General features: G+C 37.2%; 2 protein-coding genes across 2 annotated transcripts; both read right to left on the reverse strand.

Moving 5' to 3' along the window:
* Positions 1 to 457: 457 nt before the first annotated feature.
* Positions 458 to 7,807, reverse strand: cyp27a3 (cytochrome P450 family 27 subfamily A member 3). Its single transcript, XM_084421021.1, has 9 exons — positions 7,510 to 7,807; positions 6,445 to 6,635; positions 5,405 to 5,604; positions 3,906 to 4,103; positions 2,814 to 2,977; positions 2,473 to 2,639; positions 2,055 to 2,136; positions 1,763 to 1,966; positions 458 to 974 (listed from the first exon to the last, which is right to left on the reverse strand). Exons 1-9 carry the CDS (start codon positions 7,735 to 7,737, stop codon positions 861 to 863), a joined length of 1,548 nt encoding a protein of 515 aa, XP_084277147.1. The 5' UTR covers positions 7,738 to 7,807; the 3' UTR covers positions 458 to 860.
* A 2,148-nt stretch (positions 7,808 to 9,955) lies between these two features.
* eaf2 (ELL associated factor 2) lies at positions 9,956 to 13,921 on the reverse strand. Its single transcript, XM_084421746.1, has 6 exons — positions 13,702 to 13,921; positions 13,158 to 13,252; positions 12,937 to 13,073; positions 12,662 to 12,825; positions 10,973 to 11,200; positions 9,956 to 10,886 (listed from the first exon to the last, which is right to left on the reverse strand). Exons 1-6 carry the CDS (start codon positions 13,802 to 13,804, stop codon positions 10,837 to 10,839), a joined length of 777 nt encoding a protein of 258 aa, XP_084277872.1. The 5' UTR covers positions 13,805 to 13,921; the 3' UTR covers positions 9,956 to 10,836.
* Between the last annotated feature and the right edge of the window lie 10,306 nt (positions 13,922 to 24,227).

Here is a 24,227-nt window from a genome sequence, read left to right on the forward strand (position 1 = left end):
AGGTTTCCGACTGAAAGGGTTTTATGGCGTAAGGGTAGGATTTGAGTGGTTGTCAGGAAAGGTACATTTTAGGTGGGTTTCAGTATGTAGGTTCCAGATTAAAAGGGTTTTTTAAGCGCAAGGATAGGTTTTGAGTGGTTTTCAGACAGTGAGGTCTGTCATAAAAACAGATATATAAGAATAAATATATAGGTATGAGGGTTAAGTCTTTTCAATGCTTTTTCCTGTTTCAAAGTTAATGAGGAGGAAGCACTGGGATTGTCGGAAGGTAAGAATTGGGCTCAAAATCGCCACGATTATCTTGTAGTGTGTGGAGGCCTTAACAGTGAGAGAAGGATTTCATGCAAGCAGTGGACTGGAGTTGCAACATGTGTTTAATATGAATATTATTCTTACCAGCAAAGACAAATGTAATCCAAAATTAGATTGTTAAACTGTGATATTCTTTTCCTCTAAAATTATTAAAATATAATTGCAAAAATTAAGGTGTTCACACAAAAAAACCAAGTTAACATTATTTGTAAAGGATCTAAAAAACTTACATTTGACAAAATAATCCACATACAATTCTATTTAAACAAAACTATTTATACACTGTAATGTCAAAAATGATATTATATTTACAGTATATAAGTATTTATAACAGTAAAATAAGTCTTGTTTATTATAAATAAAAAGACCTGAAAAAGGCAACAGTAAAGCCATTCAATTTAGTCAGCACTACGTATTGTGGTTACATTTTGCAATTATACGTGTCATATCAAATTTGTAAACATCATCATCTAGAAGCACACTGCTTTGATAAGTGCACAGTTCTTTATAGAGAAGCATTTTGCATTGACTGGTTCCTCTTGCTCTTTTTACCTGTCAATAAACTGAAGGTCCATAGATGTGGCAGGGACCAGCAGAGTTCGTGTGATCGGCTTCACAGTCTTTCCTGAAGGGTCTGGGCGCACTTCATAGTGTTTAATTAACTGCAAAAACAATTTAATACATAAATAAAACCATATTGAACATTGACAGTTCATTGAAGTTTAGAGAAGTCTTAGTTACTCATTGACAAGCAGAATTATCTCTGTAATAGCAGAGAAGGTTGAATCAAAGGTGAAGGACTGCAGACAAGTCAAAGATCTAAAACTAACACACAATATGATCAGCTAAACTGGGACAATCATTGGTGTTAAGGACTGGTTAAAAATGCACGGAATGACCTAAAACTGCATGTCTTAGTTTTTCTGGGTAATGGCAAAAATGTGAATATGAGCAAGAAGGTGACTGGCCACACATTGAATTCAGTACAGACTACAGAAGTCTATCAAAACATTTTTTTTTCTTTTTTTCTTGATTGCATAGTGCAAAAAGTGCAAAGTGAATTAAAAACAAATGAACGTTTCAGCACATTGCTATCTTCAGTACTCCACATTATTCCAAAAATGTGAATATGCCATCAGATTGAATCATCTGATGGTGAGGTTAAACAGAACATTTTTCTACTAATATAATAACACAAACATCTGCACAGCTATATACAGTTGCCTTTGGCTTGCTCAGTTGGGGATATTATGGGGATATTTAATTTTATCAATCAATAAATTCCACCAGAAACAAACCTTGTTGTATTATTTTAATTTAATACTGTGAAGCTGCTTTGATACAATCTGTATTGTGAAAAGCGCTATACAAATATACTTGACTTGACTTGACTTGACTTGACTATGGAAGGGTGCAGACAGTGACTGTGCTTACACATATGCACTCTTACCCGGGACAAAAGGAGGTACATCTCCAGTTCAGCCACTCTGCGGCCCAGGCATGCGCGAATGCCGAAGCCAAACGGCACAGACCCAAAGGGGTGCTGGTTTAACTGCTTCTGCCCCCGGATCCATCGCTGGGGGAGAAAAGCAGAAGGATTGGGGAACACCTTCTCATCATAGGACACCGCAAAGTGGCAGAGGTGGAACAGAGTCTGGAAAACACAGAATACACAGCGCTGATTAGTTTGGACATCCATTTACAGGTGTGTTTATGGAATGGAGGTTTGTAGTTCAGCTTACGTTTTTAGGGAACAGATGATCACCAACCACTATTTCACTTTCAGCAACAACACGAGCATTTCCAGGAACCACTGGATATAACCTGAGAATGTCAGAGAACATGTTTTGAAGGTAATTTAGCAGGCTAACACAACACCTGAAATCGCATACTGTATAGTAGGTACTACATTAGGTTTGACTTGCTTCGAAAACGTTAAAAAAGTAAGTTCTATATAGTATGAATGAAATTTGGATGTACTACTTTCGGCATGTGGTCATTATCATGTTGACTCACTGACATTCACAAAATCACAAAGGGTCTGTTTTCTCACTAGCATATTAGACTCGTTGGCACTGAACTAGCATATTAGACAGCTCTCTTTGCTCTTATTAAATATGTTTCTGACAGTATAATGGAGAAATACGGTATATGCTGTACCGAAGAGTCTCTTTAACGATGGCCTTTAGCAATGGCATCCTGGTGATGTCATCACTGCAGGGCACCTTGTCCCCCGGGCAGACGCTGATCACCTCCTCATGCAGCTTCTGCTGGATCTCTGGCTCCCGTGCCAAGTGATACAGTGCCCAGGAAATAGTGTTTGAAGTCTAAATTGAGCACACATCGAAAACTCTCAATTGAAAACACTTTACAAATACTAGTGACACTATTTTCTTTCGTTTTAAATCAAATGTTGCAAATTGTGATGTTGTATGTAATGAAACTACACACAAACACAGTTAAAACAGTGCATTGGCTCCGTAAAGAGCGAAGACACTTACAGTGTCGACTCCAGCCAGCAGAAGCTCTGTAATGCTTCCCAAAACCTCCGTGAAGGACATCTGTTCACTGGTCAGGAGGTGTGTGAGATACTCGCCCTCCACTGGCTGTCCAAGTTTCACCATTTCCTCAATCTCTGTCATCTTCTTCTGCACCAGTTCATCCGCTGTGCAAAAAAACAGCATATTTAAGGATGACTGCCATGCTGACAACTCATTACTATAGTTTGAATATAGGTGCTCTACTACACCACCATTCAAAAGTTTGGAGTTGGAGTTGTTAATGTTTTTGAAAGAAGTCTCTTATTCTCACCAAGGCTGCTTTTATTTGATCTGTAAAAAATACAGTCAAACAGGAATACTGTGAAATATTATTAATATTTAAAATAACTGGTACTATTTTAATATATTTTAAAATGTAATTTATTCCTGTGATGGCAAAGCTGAATTTTCAGCCTCATTACTCCAGTCTTCAGTGTCACATGATCCTTCAGAAATTCGAATATGCTGACTTTGCTGCTCAAAAAACATTTCTTATTATTATCAATGTTGAAATAGTTGTGCTGCTTAATGTTTTTGTGGAAACAGTGATACATTTTTTTTCACGATTCTTTGATGAATAAAAAGTTCAACAGAACAGCATTTATTTGTAATAGAAATATTTTGTAACATTATAAATATCTTTACTGTCATTATTGATTAGTTTAATTCATCACTAAATAATAGTATTAATTTACTTCTTTTTTTTTATCGGTAACACTTTATTTTACAGTGTCATTATTCATACAGTGTCATGTTACATGTAGTTACTATAGTAACTATAAATTATGCAAAATTACATGCAACTAACCCTAAACCAAACCAAACCCTAATCCTGACCTTATAGTAAGTACATGTAGTCAGTTAATATTACTCAGTACTTAAATGTATCACACTGTAACAAGGACACCTTAAAATAAAGTGTAACCAGAAAATCTTACCAACCTCAAACTTTTGAACAGTAGTGTATATATAAACATGGCAATACAAAAACTTTTATTATTAATAATAATTGTATTAATTTTACTATTTTTTAAAAAGTAAAAAAAAACGAACCAATTTTGAACAAATGGTCCCAAACAGCCACAAAATGCTTCCAAAAAGGCATGTAGGGCCAGGTGGATTTGGGAAACAGGATCACGATGGGTGAAAGACGGAACATCTCCCCCACAGAGAAGATAAACTTCTGTGTTTCTTCAGGAACCACATCATTAAGACACCCCATACGAGTTTCAAATAACACTGAGCAAATTCCTGAGGAGAAAGAGAATAACAATATTACTGTGATGGACACAGTGCGTGTTACCAAATAAATATCAAATATAACAAAGTACAACAAAACAATGAATCTAAAACTCAGAGGTGGACAGTAACAACGTACATTTACTTGAGTACTGTCCTTAAGTACACTTTTTGAGTATATCTGTACTTTACTTGAGTATTTTTTTTTTCTGGAAACCTTTTACTTTAACTTCACTACATTTGAAAGGCAAATATTGTACTTTTTACTCCACTACATTTCTGTCAAGGTCCTTGAGTAGAAAGTTAGTAACGTCAGTCAGGGGAGGATTTTGGTTGCAGGGACTGCATTTTGCAAAGAAATGAAAGTCAGATTGACGTCAGAAACCGACGACGGATTGACATCAGAACCCGACTGATGTTGGTTTCTGACGTCAACACGATTTTCATTTTCAACCACAATACACAACGTCTGTCCAACGTTGAAGATTAATGTTAATTAATCTGGCGTTGGATTCTGACATCAACCTGATTTTCATTTTCAACGTTGGGTTTGTGTCTTCTAAATACGAATGTTGTCATTTTTTGGAGCACACTAGCTTATAGATAACAGTAAGGTTAACATATTCATACTAAAAGTCCAAAAACTATTTGAGGGAACAGCCATTTGGGTGTCCGAAACCATTGTGGACGTTATTGAGTGCACTTATTCAATCTCACATTCAATCCCACTACTGGAACTGTGTTCTAGAAATAAATTTGATATTGATATGAGGGTAGGCAGGCATAGATTCAGAGGCATAAGGTACTGTAAGTGTTACATACAACAATGCAACAATAATAAAACAATGCATTGACATTTACTTTGTACTTCTGATTCTTAAGTACTTTTTACTTAAATAAAAATCGGTCTTTACAACTTTTACTTGTAACAGAGTAATATTTGACAAGTAGTATCTGTACTTTCACTCAAGTAAAGAAGTTGTGTACTTTGTCCACCTCTGCAATACTAGTAGGCTATTTGAGTTTATCTGTAAGCCCAAGATATTTGAGAGCACAATATATCTTTCCAGGTCTTCTTTTGACATGTATCTATTTGAAAGGGAGAGAAATTAAGATAAAGTCTGCTGCACATGACTAGAAGCTATGACTAGAACCAGTGGCCTTTGTTATCTCATGTGTGGCATTGACCCTTTGTACTCACATGATTCACTCCTGTAAATCAGCAATTCATTAAAACTCTGCTATTATGAATGCCTGGAAATGTCTTTATGGCACAGCCTAATTATCTTGACCTTGAAATTACCCAGTATTACCTTCAAAAGCGAACTTGTACAATTCTCCTGCCAAGTCATACACCATAACGTCATTGCCTTTTGCTGTCTTAAGCTTAGCCACCTTCTCAATAAAGTCGCTCACCACGCTATTAATGGCATTAGTGTAGGAGGACACGTGTTTGGGCTTCAGCATGCGAGGATTTAGTATGCTTCTGATGCGCTGCCACTCCGCTCCCATTCTGTAACAGGACAACACATATATTATGAGTGGTACTACCATTTCTGTAAGCATAATGACTGTCACACATGATCATTTGCAATGATATAGCATTTTATATTTAAAATAAGTTCAGAACATTGAGTATGAGGTATTTTTTATCAAATTCATGCAGTGTCCTCATGGTCATTCTATGATTGACCTCTGAACAGTGAAAGATACACTCTTAAAAATAAAGATCACAAAAGCAGGTTTTCGCAGCAATGCCATAGAAGAACCATTTTGGGTTCCCTAAAGAACCTTTCAGTGAACAGTTCTTAAAAGAACCATTAGTTTCTTAGTGTAAAGAGCATTTTTAATAACTATAAAGAACCTTGTGTAAAATGGAAAGGTTGTCATGGATGTTAATTTTCAAGCTTTTTAAGAGTGTAGCCCTCTATTTTTGCTTTAGGTTTGGCGGATAGGGTTCCTCAAAACCAGTCTTCCCACTTACACTTGCATCTATTGACTGCTTCTGTTGTCCTCCTTTACAGAGGAGTTTCACTGTACTTTCATTGTTCAATGTAAGATCTCAAAAACAATTCCCTATTTTCCTCAGGCTTATGAAGCATACAAATTACAAGAACTGTTTGATTTATTGTTTGACGCACAGCGCCCTCAGAAATGTTTCCATTTTGTACATCAGCTGCAAGCTGCTATTCAATACATGTTTAGACATGCACAGTATATTTGTGGCTTCATTACATCTGCAGGTGTCTTTTTGTTTATACTCATAGCTCACATCTTTATGGCTTTACATTATCTTTGCAATGAATGCATAAGTGACAGATGAATGCTTGTGCCAGTCTCCAGTGTTACTCACTCTGTGAGGGGTCCATAGGCATGATTCCGGAGTTTCCGGTAGCCTCTCCAGTGGGGCATGTCAGTGCGGATGGGATGGCGACCCTCTTGCCGCAAAACCTGTTCTATGAGGTCTGCACTGGCCACATTAACAATAACCAATGGTCCATATTTGGACTTCCAAAGTGGGCCGTAGATTTTGCTGTGCTCTATCTGCATTAATTACAAATTTTAAAGTAAATAAACAAAAAAGATTCAGTAAAACATTTTAACCTCACACGACCAACATGAAAAAAATTCTTATAAATTCTTAAAAGTTTCTTATCATCATTTGGTTTCATGTTTATACAGGCCTACAAATAGAGAGAGAGAGTGGAGAGTCAGTCAGGAGTGCCATAAAGTCGCCCAACAGCAATGTGACAGACTGATAGGGAGCATGCCAAGACGCATGAAAGCTGTGACTGGAAGTCAGGGTTATTCCACCAAATATTGGTTTCTGAACTCTTCCCAAGTTAAAACTTCTGTTGTTTAAAAATTAATACAGAATTGTTTTCTTTGCATTATTCGAGGTCTGAAAACATGGCAACTTTTTTTCTTTATTTTGACCAGCTATCAAATGACTTTATTTGAAATTTGGAAGAAATGTTGTCAGTGGTTTGCAGTGGTCTCTTAATTTTTTCCAGAGCTGTATATATATATATATATATATATATATATATATACACAGTATACATATATACATATATACACACACAACACACACACAAACACAGGCACAGTACTGTGCAAAAGTCTTAGGCACGTTAGTATATGACCATGTTTTGGAAAAAAACATTTATTTCATAATGTGATAGCTATATATGTGATAGCTATATATATATTTATAAAGTTATAGTGTTTGTGGTTCATGTAGGGTTATGAGAGCTATTCGTAGATTGTTGACATTTTCATGGAAAGTAGCCTACCATCTCATTCATTAAAAGTGGTAAAAGACATAAAACATGAAGCAAACATGACGATTTTGAGTTTAAACTAATATATCAGTGCAACACTAAACCCAGTAGACTACGTTTTTACGAATCTTTACCTGCATTTGATGTGTCGTTTGAAAATAACCTTTTCCAAAAAGCCAGTATAATGATGTCAGAAGGCTAGGACCATCCAAGTCGTCCATGGTTTTTTGTTTATCACCACCTATCAGTGTACTGGTTGTCCGAGTCCCAACGCTGAGGAATATCGATGACAAGCATTTTATTCCACTGCTGTCCTGCTTGCATAAAAATAATCCAGTTCTAAGAAAGGAATTGGAAAACATATCTAATCTCGCAGTCCACAGCACCGAGGATGTACAAGAGTCCTGCTACAGCAATGGTCTGCCCTGTAATGGCAGTCTGTGTCAGAAGCAGCTGCTCTTCTTCCCCTGCGCATGAACTTGAGTAAACTCGCTAGTCATCGTCGTGATTCTGTAAAAGCCGCCAGTGTTACAGACAGTCTTACCTCCACGGCAACCGTTGTTTCGGACAAAAGGCTGTTGCTACTTAATAAACAACGATGTAAGAAGCTTGCTGAGTGTTACTGTAATTTCAAGCGAATGTATAGTAGCCTAACCTACCTTTCCAAAGCTTGGAGTTGGTAAGAGTTTTTAATGCTTTTGAAAGAAATGTCTCTTATGCTTGCAGCACAAAGGCTATAGCCTACATTTATTTAATCAAAACGACAGTAAATCAGTAATATTGCAAAATAATATAATTAAAAATGTAAATAACAGCTTTCTATTTTATTGTTTACATTTTGATCTATTCCTGTGATTGCAAAGCTGTAAAGTTACAATGTAAAAGTTTTACTGTCACTTTTAATCAATTGAACGCATCCTTGCTGAATACAAGTAGGCTATTAAGTAGCCTATTACAACTTCGACCATCAATTTGTCACCATGGTCAGACTGGATATCTTACCGTGTTGACAAAAACAAACAAATAAAAACATTGTTCATATGTTAGGCAAGCAATAACCATTTTTGTTGTTGCTACAAATTATAAGACCTTTAAAAAAAAAAAAAAAAAAAAAAAGACCTTTAAATGCAAGTCAAAATCCCGGACAATTTCTCTGCAAATTAAATGATGGTTGGCACTGAAAATGAAAGTACAAAAGATAAGCTCGTAGCAAATGAAACGTGGAAATATTTTACCTGGTTTTATAAATGTTCTAATGAAAATCTGACAAATTGGAAATCTTTATATTTTGATGGTAGTGACAACTACTATCAAGTAACCATGGTTTTATTGAAGTAGTAATTTTTGAAACTTGTTTCCCTGCCAAATTTTTGTAATTGTATTGAAAATTAGTTCACACTTACATATAATTTGAGGGGGTAAAGTTGAATGCGTATTTGGCGTGCTGTCCGGGGGGAGGGCTCCGAGCTTGGAGTTCGGCCCGAACCCAGAGTACTCCCCCCCTATGTAAGTGTTTAGGACTAGAAGCGTGGAGAAGGGGTGGTGGAGGGATGCAGCAAACCTGTCAATGGAATGAGGTGAGACTGCTGAGTGTATACCCTCTTACCATTGATTGCTGAGTGCTCTCCACTTCTGAACGTGCTCCTCCCGAACTTTGTTAATAAAACATCATTAAGTTCATGTTTATATACATACTTCCCTCGGGTAATAAAAAAAAAAAAAAATTGTAATGTTCATCAGAGGGGGACTTTTTTTTGTGGTTGAAATTGAAAAAACTAGGCTAACAAATCCTTCCCTCACAGGTCAATTTGACCCCCTTAGGAATGAATGTAATGCTTCAGTACACATAGAAAAACCTAAAAATGCTCAAAATTCAAAATAAAAATTCAAAAACTTGTCTACATGTGTACCTCAATGCAAACTGAAGAAAAATGACTTGAGAACCCAGCGGAACAGCTCATTTGGCCTAAGGCCATCTAGTGGCAAGAGTCATGAAATATCATGTTATAATATTTTTTTCCACAAGAGGTCGGCAAAGACACCCAATGGAAGATATTTTGAGCTGAATTAAAAGGGCATGAAATTAGGAGTTATTTTGAAGTGAAGTTGAAAGAATGTGCTTAAATTACTATTTATTTATCAAATCTATTAATTTAAAGGTAAATAAAATGTAAAGTAAATCTCCCAAAAAATTGCATTAAAAAATAGAAAAAATATTATCAAAATGAAATAAAATAAGCTTTCTGGACAAAAAGGGCTTCGGGTCATTTTGACCCGTGAGGGAAAGATGTGTTACAAAGTGCGAGGGAAGGAGAGACGGTTGAATGCACACACACAAAAAACTAAATATTTCCATAGTAGAAGATGATCTTTGCTTCAGAAATAAACCAATGCCTGTTTTTAAAGTCTGTGCCTCTAAAAAGTCATAAAAAAATACATAAAATGATTGCATAATGTTCAAAAAGATTTACTGCAACCCTCTATTGAAAACCTCAGCATAATTGAAGTAACGCCTGATCAAGTTATTCTTGCCACAACATGAAGCTACTGTAGGTTAAAACTTTGAAAATGATCAACAAATAAACATTGCAAAACAAGTCTTTATTTGTCTATACACAATTTGAATGATCAAACACCTCCCACAGAACAACATTTACCACATCAGTCAACCTTACCATAGTAGAATACATAGGATGGCACGTCATATTTTGCAATTAGTGCTCAAGAAGGGCTGGATAAAGACATCCTTTAAGAGTGAAGAGTGTTGCTTTTGGGCCTGCCAGAGGCGTACAGTAAGACACACGACACATAGGCTTCTACATCTAAATGGAGATTACATCTTAAGGAATCCAAGCAGGAATTTAAAACAATGGGTAAACTTCAATGCAAGAGAATGGGATGGATATTCAAAATACACCTTATGTACAAGGCACAGTTTGTTATGAACAAATGTCTCTGAATCATCAAAGAAAAAAATTCAAGTATTGCAGGTCGGGTAATGTGTAAATATCTGAGATTGCTGAGACCGAGCTTGGCACATTAATGCACTCATGCTCCTTAAGATTCCTAATAATATTCTGCTGATTCACATGTGCTTGAGAATGTTAAGCTTCAAAAAATATATATATTATAACATGACCATGGTGATCTTTCTAAACAGTTATCTCAGAAATAGATATAATTCTATAACCTTTGAGGAAGCAACTATAGGACATTCCTATAAAACTAACATCTATGCAGTAGCATTCTTAACAAAATAAATACTTTTTCTTAATTTACTAATAAAGCAAACCCCCCAGCTTTGTGTCCAATGACAGCTTGTGCTGATGCAAGTATTACTAAGAAACTAGGGGAAAGAAAAGATTTCATAACTAAAAAGTTGATAGGGATAGTGATAACAGATACTGTACTTCCTGAAAACATGACTCTTTCAGCATCAGATGTCCAACAAGTCTTTGCAATCAGTCATCGTCACTTTCACTCCCAGACTCACTCAACTGGAGATCATTTTCTGGAATAAATCAAATATTAGCATATTAGACACACAAAAAGATAACGGCAGACCAACTAAAATCCCCCAGCAGCCCTGAAACTCACTGAGCGTGTTGATGAAATGCCCGCTGCTCTCTTCCACGCGGCTTTGAGATGTGTTGAGGGCAGAGGTGCTCTGTGGGGGGGCTGGGGGCGCATTATGCGGAGGGCGACTCTCGTCCTCGGAGTCGCTGCTGGAACTGTCCCCACTACTGGATGAGGAGGAACTGTGGGAATCTGAGGAGCTGTCTCCACTGCTCATCTGCTCCATGTCACGCGCCTCGGCCATGAGCTCTGCACAAACACATGAAAACTAGAAGGATTCACAAAATAATTCTTTTATACTAGCATTTACACTAAAAGTTTAGGGGCTGTTTTCAACATATTTGAAAATATTACAATTTGTTATTACTATTTAAAATGACTGTTTCTAAAGCCGGGTACGCAACGTGCGATTTTGGCCACAATTCCTAGGCCAAAAGTTTGACGTGTTCACCGACAGCAGAGTAATGACCAAGATCAAATCTTATCTCCAACAAAATTTTGGCAGTGTCAGAAGATTTGACGCACAGTCCTGTAGTGTGGCTTCTACTACGACTACAGGCAAATTAAAAACCAATAGTAGCGCAGAACCAGATGACGCAATTAGTGAGACTACAACAAACCCCCACTTGCTCCACACACACATCTTTTACCCCAGTTTTCTTTTCTAAGAAAAGCCACGATCAAAATTAACGCTAGAGATTGTTTTTGTTTGCTAGCCACAATTTTTATCCCACATGTAAATGCAGCTCACAGTCACCGAATGTGTCACGGATTGATGATGTAAATCCCAGGACAGTCTTGTAAAACAAAACCAGTTGTGCTGCATAATATTTTTGTGGAAATCATAATACAATTTGCCAGTTTGATTAAAGGTGCTCTAAGCGATGTTGGGTGATGTAACTTCTTGTTGACGTTCAAAGTATTGTCAAACAAAAAGAGGCTAGCTTGACCCTCCCTCCTCCTCATCCTGTCCCTTCCCTTCCGTGCTTCCTGAAACAGTCAAGAACCATTTAGAAAAACCAAACTGGATTTACCCACCTGTCCAGCTAAAACAGAGCCACCTGAATTTCAGATTGGAGGTCCTTCTGCCGGCGGAGTTTTCGCCACCGTTTGAACGCTTTCGCGCCACCGTTCGCGCATTCCTTCTCCTTTTCCCTATTCTTTGTTATTTGTTCATCGGAACGTCGTCTCTTTGGTCGTGTGTCGGCCATATCAAAATTCTCAAGAATATACATTTTTAACGTTAGTCGTTGTCTTGGACATCTCTCCTCTAGGTAACTTCCCTCTTCATGCTTCTCTCTCCTCCACTCCCCGTGGTCCAGGTTGGGCCAGTTTGTTTTTGTTGCGATTTGTGGAGCCTTGGCTGTCTACAGAGGCCGTGTTTATTTACAGTGTGTTCAGGGGACAGGCAGCTTGCGAATAATGAGGAGAAGTTTGCTGGATGTGACAAAAAACATTTCGGCCTAAAAAACGTGACATCGCTTATAGCACCTTTAATAGAAAATTTAAAAGAGCAGCTTGCTGAATAAAAGTGTTAATTGCATTTATTTTAAAAATCTTAATTACCCCAAACTTTTCAATGGTAGTGTATTTTTTTTTGTGTGTTTTTGGTTCATCAAGCTGGTGTCCTGCTAATTGTGCTAACTGAACTAGTCAAAAACCTTGTTTGCTACTCTTTCCTTCCAGCTTTTAACAAGACACACACATTACCTCGCTCAATATCATCCATGGGAGATGATGGAGACATTTTCTCCTTAGGAGGAGAGCTCTTGGTGCTGGAGGGAGCTTTGCTTCCACTGCCTGTCTTCATCTGCTGACTGAGCCTGCTGGTGTGCTGCTCTAGCCGTGACTGAACCTTACTGCTTCCTTCAGCCCTGCAAAGAAAGCAGAATTTAACAGTTTATTTACTTAATACAAGCTTTAAAGAAATATATCATGAAATAAATTATAAACCCATATGAATTGGAACACAAAAGCTATATTACCTGGTCTTCTTGACCGCAATGTTACTGCTGAGTTTCTCCAGACGATACTCTCCTGTGTCATGGTTAACAATGAGAATACATTCTTTCATATAAGGCCTTTTGGAACCTTTAAACACAGTAACAGGTGCTGTGGATCCCTGTGAAGGTTGAGAAAAAGATTCAGCTGAATTATCTGTGCTACATAAAATAACTGTTTCGTAGAATAAGGTTATCAAACCTACCTCCAAGTTCGGTAGTGTGATTGTAACTTGCTCTCCTTTGCCCACTTCAAGATCCCCCTCACATGTTGTGTCTATGGAGGCTGGTTTAAAATCATCTATGAACAGGAAGAAAACATTCATATTTCATAATCAGATGAGCAATTGCTGACTTAAGTAGTGTAGTACTACTGTAGAACCTACAGAGGCCGCACGTGTCCTATTATAATATAAAGTCATTAATTCCTCGTGAATTTAATGTTGGCCAATATTTCATTTTAAACCACAGTTCGTTTAGGATGTTTCCATTATAAGCACAAAGACAGATGCTTTTTTTTTTTTTTTTTTTATAATTTCCAAACAACATTACAAATCTGATCTTTATCCAGCAAGGTGGAAAAGCACATAGCTGCCTTCTCATATGCCTGTCCGTTTTGTTTAAAAACAACGCATGGTTTCAGTATCAACGTACAAAACAGCTCCTTTTCTTTTTCAAAATATGTTTTCTATTAATGAGTGTATATGAATATTCTAATATACAGATAATAATGTAAAATATACCACTTACATCGTACCGTGTGGAATGCACTTTTAGGTTGTTTCTCAAAGGTTTCGCCTAGTTTGAGAACGTGCTCTTGATTGTCAAAGTTTGAATATGCTGTTCCATTCATTCTAATCACAATGTTCAACCATATATTAGCAGTTTTCAACTTTCTACTTGATTCGATACCATCTACGGCAGAAATAGACACCTCACTTCTGGACCCGTTGCTTGCGCTTACTACGCTGTGATTGGCTGCGTTTGTGCTCTTGGTTACGCCTCATAGGAGCTTAACTTCAATGTAATTGGTTAAGAAAACTGTCAGTCAACGCTTACGCAACGTCAGACGGAAGTATCCTTTTGTACCCCACCGCATGGTGCCCTCTAGTGCTTTATAAGAAAATGGTCTTTTTCAGAACAGAAAATTTGCAATAGTAACAAAAAAGATTCTTATGAATAAGTATGACATATTGAACCGTAGTTTAAGTCCAAAATAAATATTTTAACGTATGTTACCATATTATATATTATATAAACATATAATAGGCCTACATTTGTAATGACATGAATTATTTTGCATTAGCCTATATTAAATAATAATTATATGACTGCAAAATAGACTTCCCTTGATCTTTGATCAAGGTGCAGCATAAAGGTGCGATTACGTCATTTACGTGCTTTAATATAATTTTGTTATTTTATTTCCGTTTCACACAGAATATGGGGTCGTGGTTTATTTGGAGGTCGACACTAAGCCGGTTCTTTTCCTAATAGCGTCTGTAGAATCGGCAGAATTCTACACAGAATTCTACAAAGAGATCTCTAGGGAAAATCACTTACTCGCGCGTAATGTAAGTAGGGGTATGAGTAGGCCTCCATTGAACTGTAATTGGACCTGGATATTAATAATGAGTCGGTTGTGAATATGACTCAAAGCACAGCGTTTATTTTAATAACAGCGCAAACTAAATGAACGGACTGTCGCGTTTTCACTTAATATTTTTGAGTGAGTTTTTTTAATCCAACAAGCGTCCTTGAGTTTAGGGTGCCATTTATAAGTTTACGCAAAGTAAGTTACCCACTAAAGTCCATGATTTCTGAATAGCCTACTGAAGTCATATGTTGTATGATCATTAAAAGTCAATAGAGATTGAGATTGAGATGTGATTGTGGGGTGGTGGTGCAATGGATAAGACACTTGCCTTTGGTGTGAGAGACCCGGGTTCGAATTCACTGTGAGACACCAATGTGTCCCTGAGCAAGACACTTAACCCCTAGTTGCTCCAGAGGCGTGCGACCTCTGACATATATAGCAATTGTAAGTCGCTTTGGATAAAAGCGTCAGCTAAATGAATAAATGTAATGTATGTAAAATGATTGGTGGTAAATAGCAGTTTGCTGGGTGACTTGGAAATCTGCCATTATTTGCCATTATTAGATTATCGTGACCTGATGATTGTTCTGATCGATAGGCTATATTTCTGAGAGTGCAGTCAGTGCACTACACATTAATTTAACTTTATATAGCCTCCTGAGTCCCTGCGTCCTCATATGAGGACATTACATTTTTGCCTCTTGACACAATGATAGTCAAATTTGTAAATCTTAGACATTGTTGGCCACATTTAGGGACACTGCCCACACCATCTTGTGGTGATATAACAACATTACACCAATGTCAGTGAGAAGAAAATGGCTGGAAAATCAGCAAAATATCAGCAAAACACTTCCCGAAAGAAAAATGACCCAGGTAAAAAATCTATTCAAATTATATGAATGAAACAAATGTATTTATGTACAATACTGTCTCCATCATCATATGGGGATTAAAATTTGACATATTTTAGTAATAGTAGCACTCCAGGACATCAGTAAATGTGAAGTACTCGTTTGAGGACATTGGGACTATATTACGTTATTTATTCTACCATGTGGTTAGCTAAACTTGGGAATTTTTAGACGGATCACAATAGCATTGAAAAAACAACATTTGTCTGTGTGTGTATGTGTGTGTGTGTGTGTGTGTGTGTGTGTGTGTGTAAGCATGAATTATTGAGTTAACATGGAAAAACTGGTTTGCTGTAGTGCAGAAAACTGGTAAAAATCAAGAATTTCAAAATGAAAGTGAGCCAATAAGTGGCCTTCTACTGCTCCCTGCTGGCCATTACCAGTACTATTATAAAATTTTATAATAGTAAATAATAATATATAATAGTAAAGATTTTGTCAAGTGTTTATCACTTCATTTGTACTGACACTTCACATAATTGCTAGTAAAATGGTAAATTATAGACCCACTGTCCTTGCATGAGGACATCTTAATGGTAAAACATAGACCCACTGTCCTCGCATGAGGACATCATTTTCTGCAAAAACTACTTCCAGTACAAAAACAAATTTTAGTTATTATACTTATTAGGTCCAACTTATCCCAAATAGCAAGAATAATTATAAAATGCACACCAGGCAAGCTCTCGGGTCTCAGGAGGTTAATTGGATGATCCAAAAGTTTGAGAACACATTAAAAATATAGTATTTAGTTTATTTAAACCGGGAAATATAGCCTACTGATTTTGAAACAAAGATTTTTTTTTTTTTAATCAAGAAATTATGATGTAAAATTAAGAAGAAATACTTTAAATTCTGCAGCTCATGGCACTTGACATTGATCATGCAAACTCCATTATACAAAAGCTCAGGTTTTTTTTTTCTTTTCTTTTTTTTACAGCTCTTTGAAACTCGTCCAAATTCTTGAAATTCATCATTCTTAATGAGAGAAAATTGTGTTAGAAAAATGCTAAATAAAATAATTTTCTTTGCAACATGGTGGCCACTGCCAGGTAATATACACAGTCATTGTAGACTCAGCAATGGTGGACAGATCATGATTTTTCTCCATTAAATGATTGGCTGAGATCAGGACTCCTGGCCACACAGACTGATTTATCCAAGTAATGGTCATTAAGGGAGTCATTACAGAATTGCTGTTCTTTCCTCAATTGCTTACTGGACAAATAACGTTGTCTTTAATTTTAATGAGAGCTGACAGCTTTGCTTGAAGAGAAAGTTTAAAGGGTTAGTTCACCCAAAAATAAGGGTCTTTCCAACCCCATAAGACCTTCTTTCAACTTCGGAACACAAATTAAGATATTTTTATGAAATCTGAGAGCTTTCTGACCCCCCATAGACTGCAACGTTATTACCACTTTCAAGGCCCAGAAAGGTAAAGACATTGTTAAAATAGTCCACGTGACTACAGTGGTTCAACCTTAATGTTATGAAGTGACGAGAATACTTTTTGTGCGCAAAAAAACAACAAAAATAACAACTTTATTCAACAGTTTCTTCTCTTCCGTGTCAGTCTCACTCTGTAAACAAAGATGCACTTCCTGATTCTACATCAGAACGCCGGCTCAGTATTGGCCGGCTCTTGCGTCAGCATCACACGCATGCGTCATGGTGCCCACGTGAACAGCGAACAGCAACAGTCACATGAGCTGTGTCTGAAACCGCTCACTCGTTCACTCATTCACTAATCCCTACATAGTGAATGGCAGTTGAGTGCACTACATCAGCAAAGAGTGAACGAAAATGAGTGAGCGAATTCGGACGCTGACATAATTATCACGCGCCAGAGAGCTCGGACAATTTCGTCATAAACATTACCAATACCCATCTTTAATATTTCCTTTTTTGGCTGTATGAATTGTATGTAACAATTGTATGTATGTATTTTTCACGTTTATTGCGTTATTTGATAAAAAAAAGATAATAAAAACACTTGCTTGTCATATTTATTTACTTTTTACATTTATATGTGAAAATAAAAGAGAACAAAACACTACACAACACATTTGTTTATTAAAATATAGATATAACGGTATATATATATAAATAAATAACCAGGTGTCTGGTATTATAAATTATTGTTTTCTATCTCGCGTGCGCCGTTGCCATGGTGACATTTTTGTTTATTTTTCATTTGCGCTCTATCGCCTTATCGTGTTGGATTGGTTGGATTGTGGGAAATAGTGTCTCAGCAAGTGTACATCGGATGTACACTCGAATTCAGAGAGGATTGTGGGTAAAAGTAGTGAACGAATGTAGGGAATGATGTCGTTCACTCAGAATTCGGACACCACTACAAAATGACCGACACCCTAAATAGTGCACTATATAGTGGATAGGGAGCGATTTCAGACACAGCTATGGACTATTTTAACGATGTCTTCACTACCTTTCTGGTCCTTGAAAGTGGTAATAACGTTGCAGTCTAAAGGGGATCAGAAAGCTCTCAGATTTCATCAAAAAGATCTTAATTTGAGTTCCGAGGATGAGTAATTATTAACTAACCCTTTAAGAAACATTTACTATAGTAGTGATGCAGCAAAATTATGTTTTTAAAGAAACACTGGAACAAAAATTTTAGTTTTAATTTAGCCAAAAATCAAGTCTCGGTTAATTCTGTTCTGTTCCAGGGTGTCGTGTTCACAGGTGATAAACCAGTCGTAAAGTTTTTTTTGGCAATGAGCCACCACTCAATATTTAGGCCAAACTAATTTTATATATACCTACTCTAGAATCTATTTCTTTAGGGCACGGGCTCTTTAAGAAATAGACAGTGACACGGTCAAAACACATCACCGGAGAAGCGCTTACTGTTTCGGTCAATAATTTTGACCCTCCAAAACTATTTTGGCCAAATGCCTAAATAAATCTTCTTTTTTTTCTGCCATTTCGATGGAATATTTTCAGTTGCTGAAATTTTGGGGCATTACTACAATTTAGCAAGGTTAAAAAGATTGTTTGGTCGTGTCAGTATACATCATTTGGCTTTAAACTAAAATTCCAGCTCCCCCAAATGAGGGTAGAAAGACAAATAAGATCCAAAATATAATGAAAGCACATTTACCTATTTCAGTTTTGTATATAAATTGTGTTTAGCTATAAAACACAAATGAAAAGACCTTGACATGTATCATGTTCACAGGCAGAAAACGTGGCAGGAGAGCTGCAAGGACAGGTGAGCTCAGAACTGCTCAGTATGAGTCACTCAGAGCTCATTTGCATATCTCCTGTAGATTACAGATACTTTGAGTGTTTTATTTAAACAAACTATTAGTGTTCCATTATTGAACATCGCTTAGATGCAAATGACATTTTATAGCTACTGTTTGTTTTGCCTAAAGTCAAGTGTGGATCTCCTCTGGAAGATTTACCACTGCCGAAAGAACAATATTATATCAGTCTGGCCTTGCCCTTGATACGAGGCATGTCGCTTTATCTCAAGAGACAGAATAATCAGAAATGCTACTAAAACAGTTTCACAACTAGAATACCACATGACATTGTCATGTTATGATGATGGATTTTATGAAGAGCATGCTGATGACTAAAGCATAATTAGTTTTACAGGTTTTAATCTGAGGCTCATGACAAATTAGTCAAGTTTGGGAATAAAGCAAAGGAACAAAATGTGCCAATTTGGTACTCCTCTTGTGCTGTATATAGCTCTGACACAACACATATCATTGTGCAGCTCTATTATGAATGTCCCCTTTGGTGTGTTTGGATCGTTTTGTTAAAGTAGGTCACCTTATCACATGGACCAATATGTGTCGATGGATAAAGATGTTTTATTTGATTTTGAAAATGTAATTTGCTTGTTGTAATTCAAAAATTTGAATGACCTTGAGGCAAAATTAAATTTTAAATTTGCAAAATGTCTGTGTAATAGGCTTTATTCACTGTTGAGTCTTGACTAAAGTAGGCTACATTATGCACAACTGCTCTGCTCAGAATATATAATTGTATGATAATATCAGCACTTAATAGGCCTCCTGCTTTTACTGTACATTGCTGATGTTACAGTTGCGATGAAACAGAAGTAGTGTCTGGTCTTTCTTCCATATTGAAAAAAAAAAAAAAAAAGTATGGTGGACCTTAGTTCTACAGTATGCATCGGTTGTCAATTGGATGAGATGTGAGCGTGGCATTCAAAAATGGAGGCAGATGACCACCACAAGCTTGCAGGGGCGGGTTTAAGCAGACTAAATGATTGGAGAAGTTTGGAGAGAAGTCGTTATGACTTTTATTGAAAAATTACAAGGTTATTTTTTTTTCCAAAATCACAATAAGATCAAAAACATTTAATAGAATACTGTGAAACCTTTCATATTATGTATGTTTAATGTATCAGCGGAGGCATCAATGCATACACTTAATTTAGACAGACTGTGGTTTCTTTTAGTTACTTGTTTTACATTATCAAAGTCACCTGGATGCCTTCTATCATTTCTATGTTTTTTCATAGTTGTTTTGATGAACTAAAGGCCATCAAGGGGCTCGTAATGCATTCAATGTGCAGTTTTATATTCGCTCTACATCAAGGCTGATGGAAACCCCCATTGAAATGGTGACATGAAATGGCCACATTGTTGGGCGCAATCGCAAAATCATCCATGGCTGTTGCCGGGCTTCATCTGCATAGCGTTCAGCATCAAATGCATTGGATATTCTGCATCATAATAGTCCCGGTGCTTGATATATGCTGAAAGGGCTTGTTAAGACCCCTTTTGTTGTGTAAATACTGATGCCATTGAGGAGTTCAGCTCTTCCTCATGTTTTACATAAAGTTGACTTCAATTAAATCAATTAATAAGAACGATTCTGACCAAATATGGGCCATTTCCAGGTACCACCCACTTCCTGAGGATGGATGAAACAATTTACAAAAAGCAATTGTAAGCAGATGATTATAAGTCATTACAATGCTATTGAAGATCTTGACTCTTTCAAGGCAGGCAGATGACAATATCATCGTCATTAAAAAAGGATTTAAAGAGACTTAACTACAAAGATTTCGAGTCTACAGTTTTAAAAAAATATATAAAATCTAAATAAAGGCATTAATATTAAAACAATTTACTTTAAGTAAAAAAGCAACATTGTGAAATGAGTTTACTACATTGTGCAGAGTCCCGGAGGACAAACATACATATATTAGGAGAGGAAAACACTGTTTATGCTGTGCAAAATTAATGTGAGCTGTGATGTTTTTGTTTGGACAATGTACAAGGATTTTATGTGTTGACTGTGCAGTTTTCCCATGCATAAAAAACTTTGATTGCGAATAGACTATAAAAATTTAATTTGGGTAATATTTAAGTTGGTAAATCTGAAAGTGATGACATTTAGTGGAATGTGCAGATTAGCCTACAATATTGGTTATTTTCTTATAATATCCTTTTGTATAGCATGTAACAACATTTGAGCATATTTGTACCTTTTCAGAAGAAAATACGAATAGTGTTGTCCATGTAAAACTCTGGTTGCTAGGGCACTGCAAGAGTGTTCTGGGTCATTTCTATGGTGTTATGGGTGGTTGATAGGGTGTTCTGGCCTGGGTCATTGCTAGTGTTGTGGGTGGTTGCTAGGGCATTGCTAGGGTTTTCTGGGTGGTTGATAGGGTGTTCTGGCCTGGGTCATTGCAAGTGTTGTGGATGGTTGCTAGGGCATTGCTAGGGTTTTCTGGGTGGTTGATAGGGTGTTCTGGCCTGGGTCATTGCTAGAGTTGTGGGTGGTTGCTAGGGCATTGCTAGAGTGTTATGGGTGGTTGCTAGGGCATTGCTAGGGTTTTCTGGGTGGTTGATAGGGTGTTCTGGCCTGGGTCATTGCTAGTGTTGTGGGTGGTTGCTAGGGCATTGCTAGGGTTTTCTGGGTGGTTGATAGGGTGTTCTGGGCTGGGTCATTGCTAGAGTGTTATATGTGGTTGCTAGGGCATTGCTAGGTTTTTCTGGGTGGTTGATAGGGTGTTATGGGTCATTGCTAGGGTGTTCTGGGTCGTATCTAGGGTGTCATGTTGCTCTGTTCTGTTGTTATAGAAGGTTAAGCACTCATCAGGGCTTTTCACAATTGAAATAGTTAACCCTTGGTTATTCTAAACCCTGGCTAAACGGAATCCTGGGTTATCTTGCTTCACATTTCACACTGCTCATAATTAATCCATAACATTCTTTTTTGCATATATGTAGTAGGTGTCAGTAGTAGTGCCATTGATTGGATGAACGCAGCATGCGACCTGTAAACATAACATAGCACTGCACATCCTCGTATTGCTGACTGTACCATCGAGTTTATACTGAATGGACATTTCGGACTATAAAGGTAAGAATGAAATGGTCTCTTCTTCACTCAGATGTTGTGTTTTCTGTCAGCATTTGACAGTTTTCCTCTCAAACGCTGAATTTGCTGTTTATACAATGCACAGTGTTTCAGTGACTGTGCAAAGCACGCAAATATGAGTATGCGATTGGTTGTCTGTTGCTAAATGTCTAGCTATAACATTCTAATGCAATGCGGCTAGCCCCGGGAAAAAAAGCGGTGCTAACCCCGCTACTAAATTACAAGTGTTAAACGTTCCTTTACCCAGGGTTAAAATCGGTTTAGAACGTGATAACCCGGGGTTAAGCGCAGTGTGAAAAGTTATATTCTGGTGGCTTAGATCCACTATTCAGACCATGTCCATGTCAAATACATGATCCATGTATTTTTGCCAGTTTTATATGTCCTTGTCCATTCATTAGAAACATTATAGCACACCTCTAAAATCTGCATAATTAGAATTTTGAGGTGTCATTCAAGGGTTTAGCTTATATTGTGTGGGACAAGTTACACGCCAAAGTTAAACAAAGTATGTTATCCTGCATGAGTAGTATTAGGAATAGTGAAGCTAATGTAAGGTTAGAAAGCTGTGGGAATCTGGGAACCATTATATGGCATGATCATGTGGGCAAATATGGATTTATGGTATAATTATAGGAGACACTTGGATTCAGTGCTTCTCAGAAATTTGATTGTGTTTTGACTTTCTAGAAATAAACTACTACTACTACTACTACTACTACTACTACTACTACTACTTTCTCCATGTTTAAAGCATTTAACCAGAGATCTGTTAACGAACAGGGAGAACCATCAGAACCTGACTGTGAGAATGTGGGTTGGTTATTATATAAACATTGACATCGACTGTCTGCCCCAATGGACTAATCAAACTTTCCACTCACACACTGCACACATATAACATTGGTATCTGTTGCAGCTTCATTGAATACAGTTGGGTCAATACCTTAGTCTCATTGACATGGTCCCATGCACAAATGACAATACATTCCTGCTATACACGTTTACAGTCCCCAGTCGTGACTCATCTGAGGAATGTGGGACAGTTCCCATGTCGTTTCCCAGGCTCAGAGTAAAACAGGAAGTGATGCCAGCACCAGCCACCACCTCAGCATATTAAACATATGCATTTATATGAGTAATGTACCGCACACAGGAGCATAGCCGAGCACTGACCTACATCTGATACATTATATATGCACATCCCATAGTTTCTTTGTTTAGTTAGTTGGAGATGCTCACATGCACCATATGCGTGTCAGTGTGTTAGACCGAGCTGCCCTCTCTCTGTATTTGTGTCAGTGTGTTATGTGATCCCTTTTGTCATGGTACAATACAATCGATTGTCCCACATCCTTCCACTTTTCAATACCAATATTGTGTCCCATAATGGTGCCAAATATAGGATATAGAGTCCTTTAGCTAAAGTAATACATCAGATTAGGTTTTAGGGACATCACTAACAAGCATTATGTGTCAATGTATTCTTAGTTAATTCATTGTGGTGTTTTTTTGACACCATAAAACAATAATAAATACATTTTTGAAGTTAATGTATTTAATCTTTAATCTTTTTGCTTTGATTCTTCTCATAATTCAACAGAGGTTTTCAATAACCCCTTTTTATTCTGTCATATGAACAGTTGTTCACTTGGTTTTGTGGATGCCGCATCAGCTTTTTTTGTTTGTCAGATGTTGATTCATATGCAGTACCAAATATAGTCCCTCCGCTGCAGAAAAAAAAATCTCATAATGGAGAGGCGAACCTTGTCTGAAAGAGAATTGTGTTTATTTATTAATTATTATATATTTTTTTGGTCTTGTGTGAAAGGCGGTCTGTGCTTCAGTGATCACTGTGTGGAGCTGGGTGAATGAATTATTGAGGCTTGGTAGAGCCCTCATAAATTAGGAATGGTGGAGTCTTTGGGCAGGGTGACGGCCGCTGCTCTGTGGCCGCTCTGTATCTTGAGTGTCACGGCCACCAGCTAGAGAATCTCTCTCTCTCTCTCTCTCTCTCTCTCTCTCTCTCTCTCTCTCTCTCTCTCTCTCTCTCTCTCTCTCTCTCTCTCTCTCTCTCTCTCTCTCTCTCTCTCTCTCTCTCTCTCTCTCTCTCTATAAGCCCTGAGACCCTTCAATCTCTTTAATGGTTCCACTCTCCCAGTCATAGCTACCAACACTGTGTATTCGAAATCTGGATCTAATTTGTGCATTTGTAAAAAAAAAAAAACCTTAATTCACTTGGCTCTAAATTGATGTTTCTTCAACTGAAGGCACTTTTATGTCCAATGGGTTGATTTGCATGTCTGCAACTGTTAAATGAAGGTTTTTTTTAAAAGAAATTCATAATTTTATTCTGCTGTGACAGCAGT

The sequence above is a fragment of the Rutilus rutilus genome, assembly GCF_951802725.1.
Source record: "Rutilus rutilus genome assembly, chromosome: 10".
Taxonomy (NCBI): Eukaryota; Metazoa; Chordata; class Actinopteri; order Cypriniformes; family Leuciscidae; genus Rutilus; species Rutilus rutilus.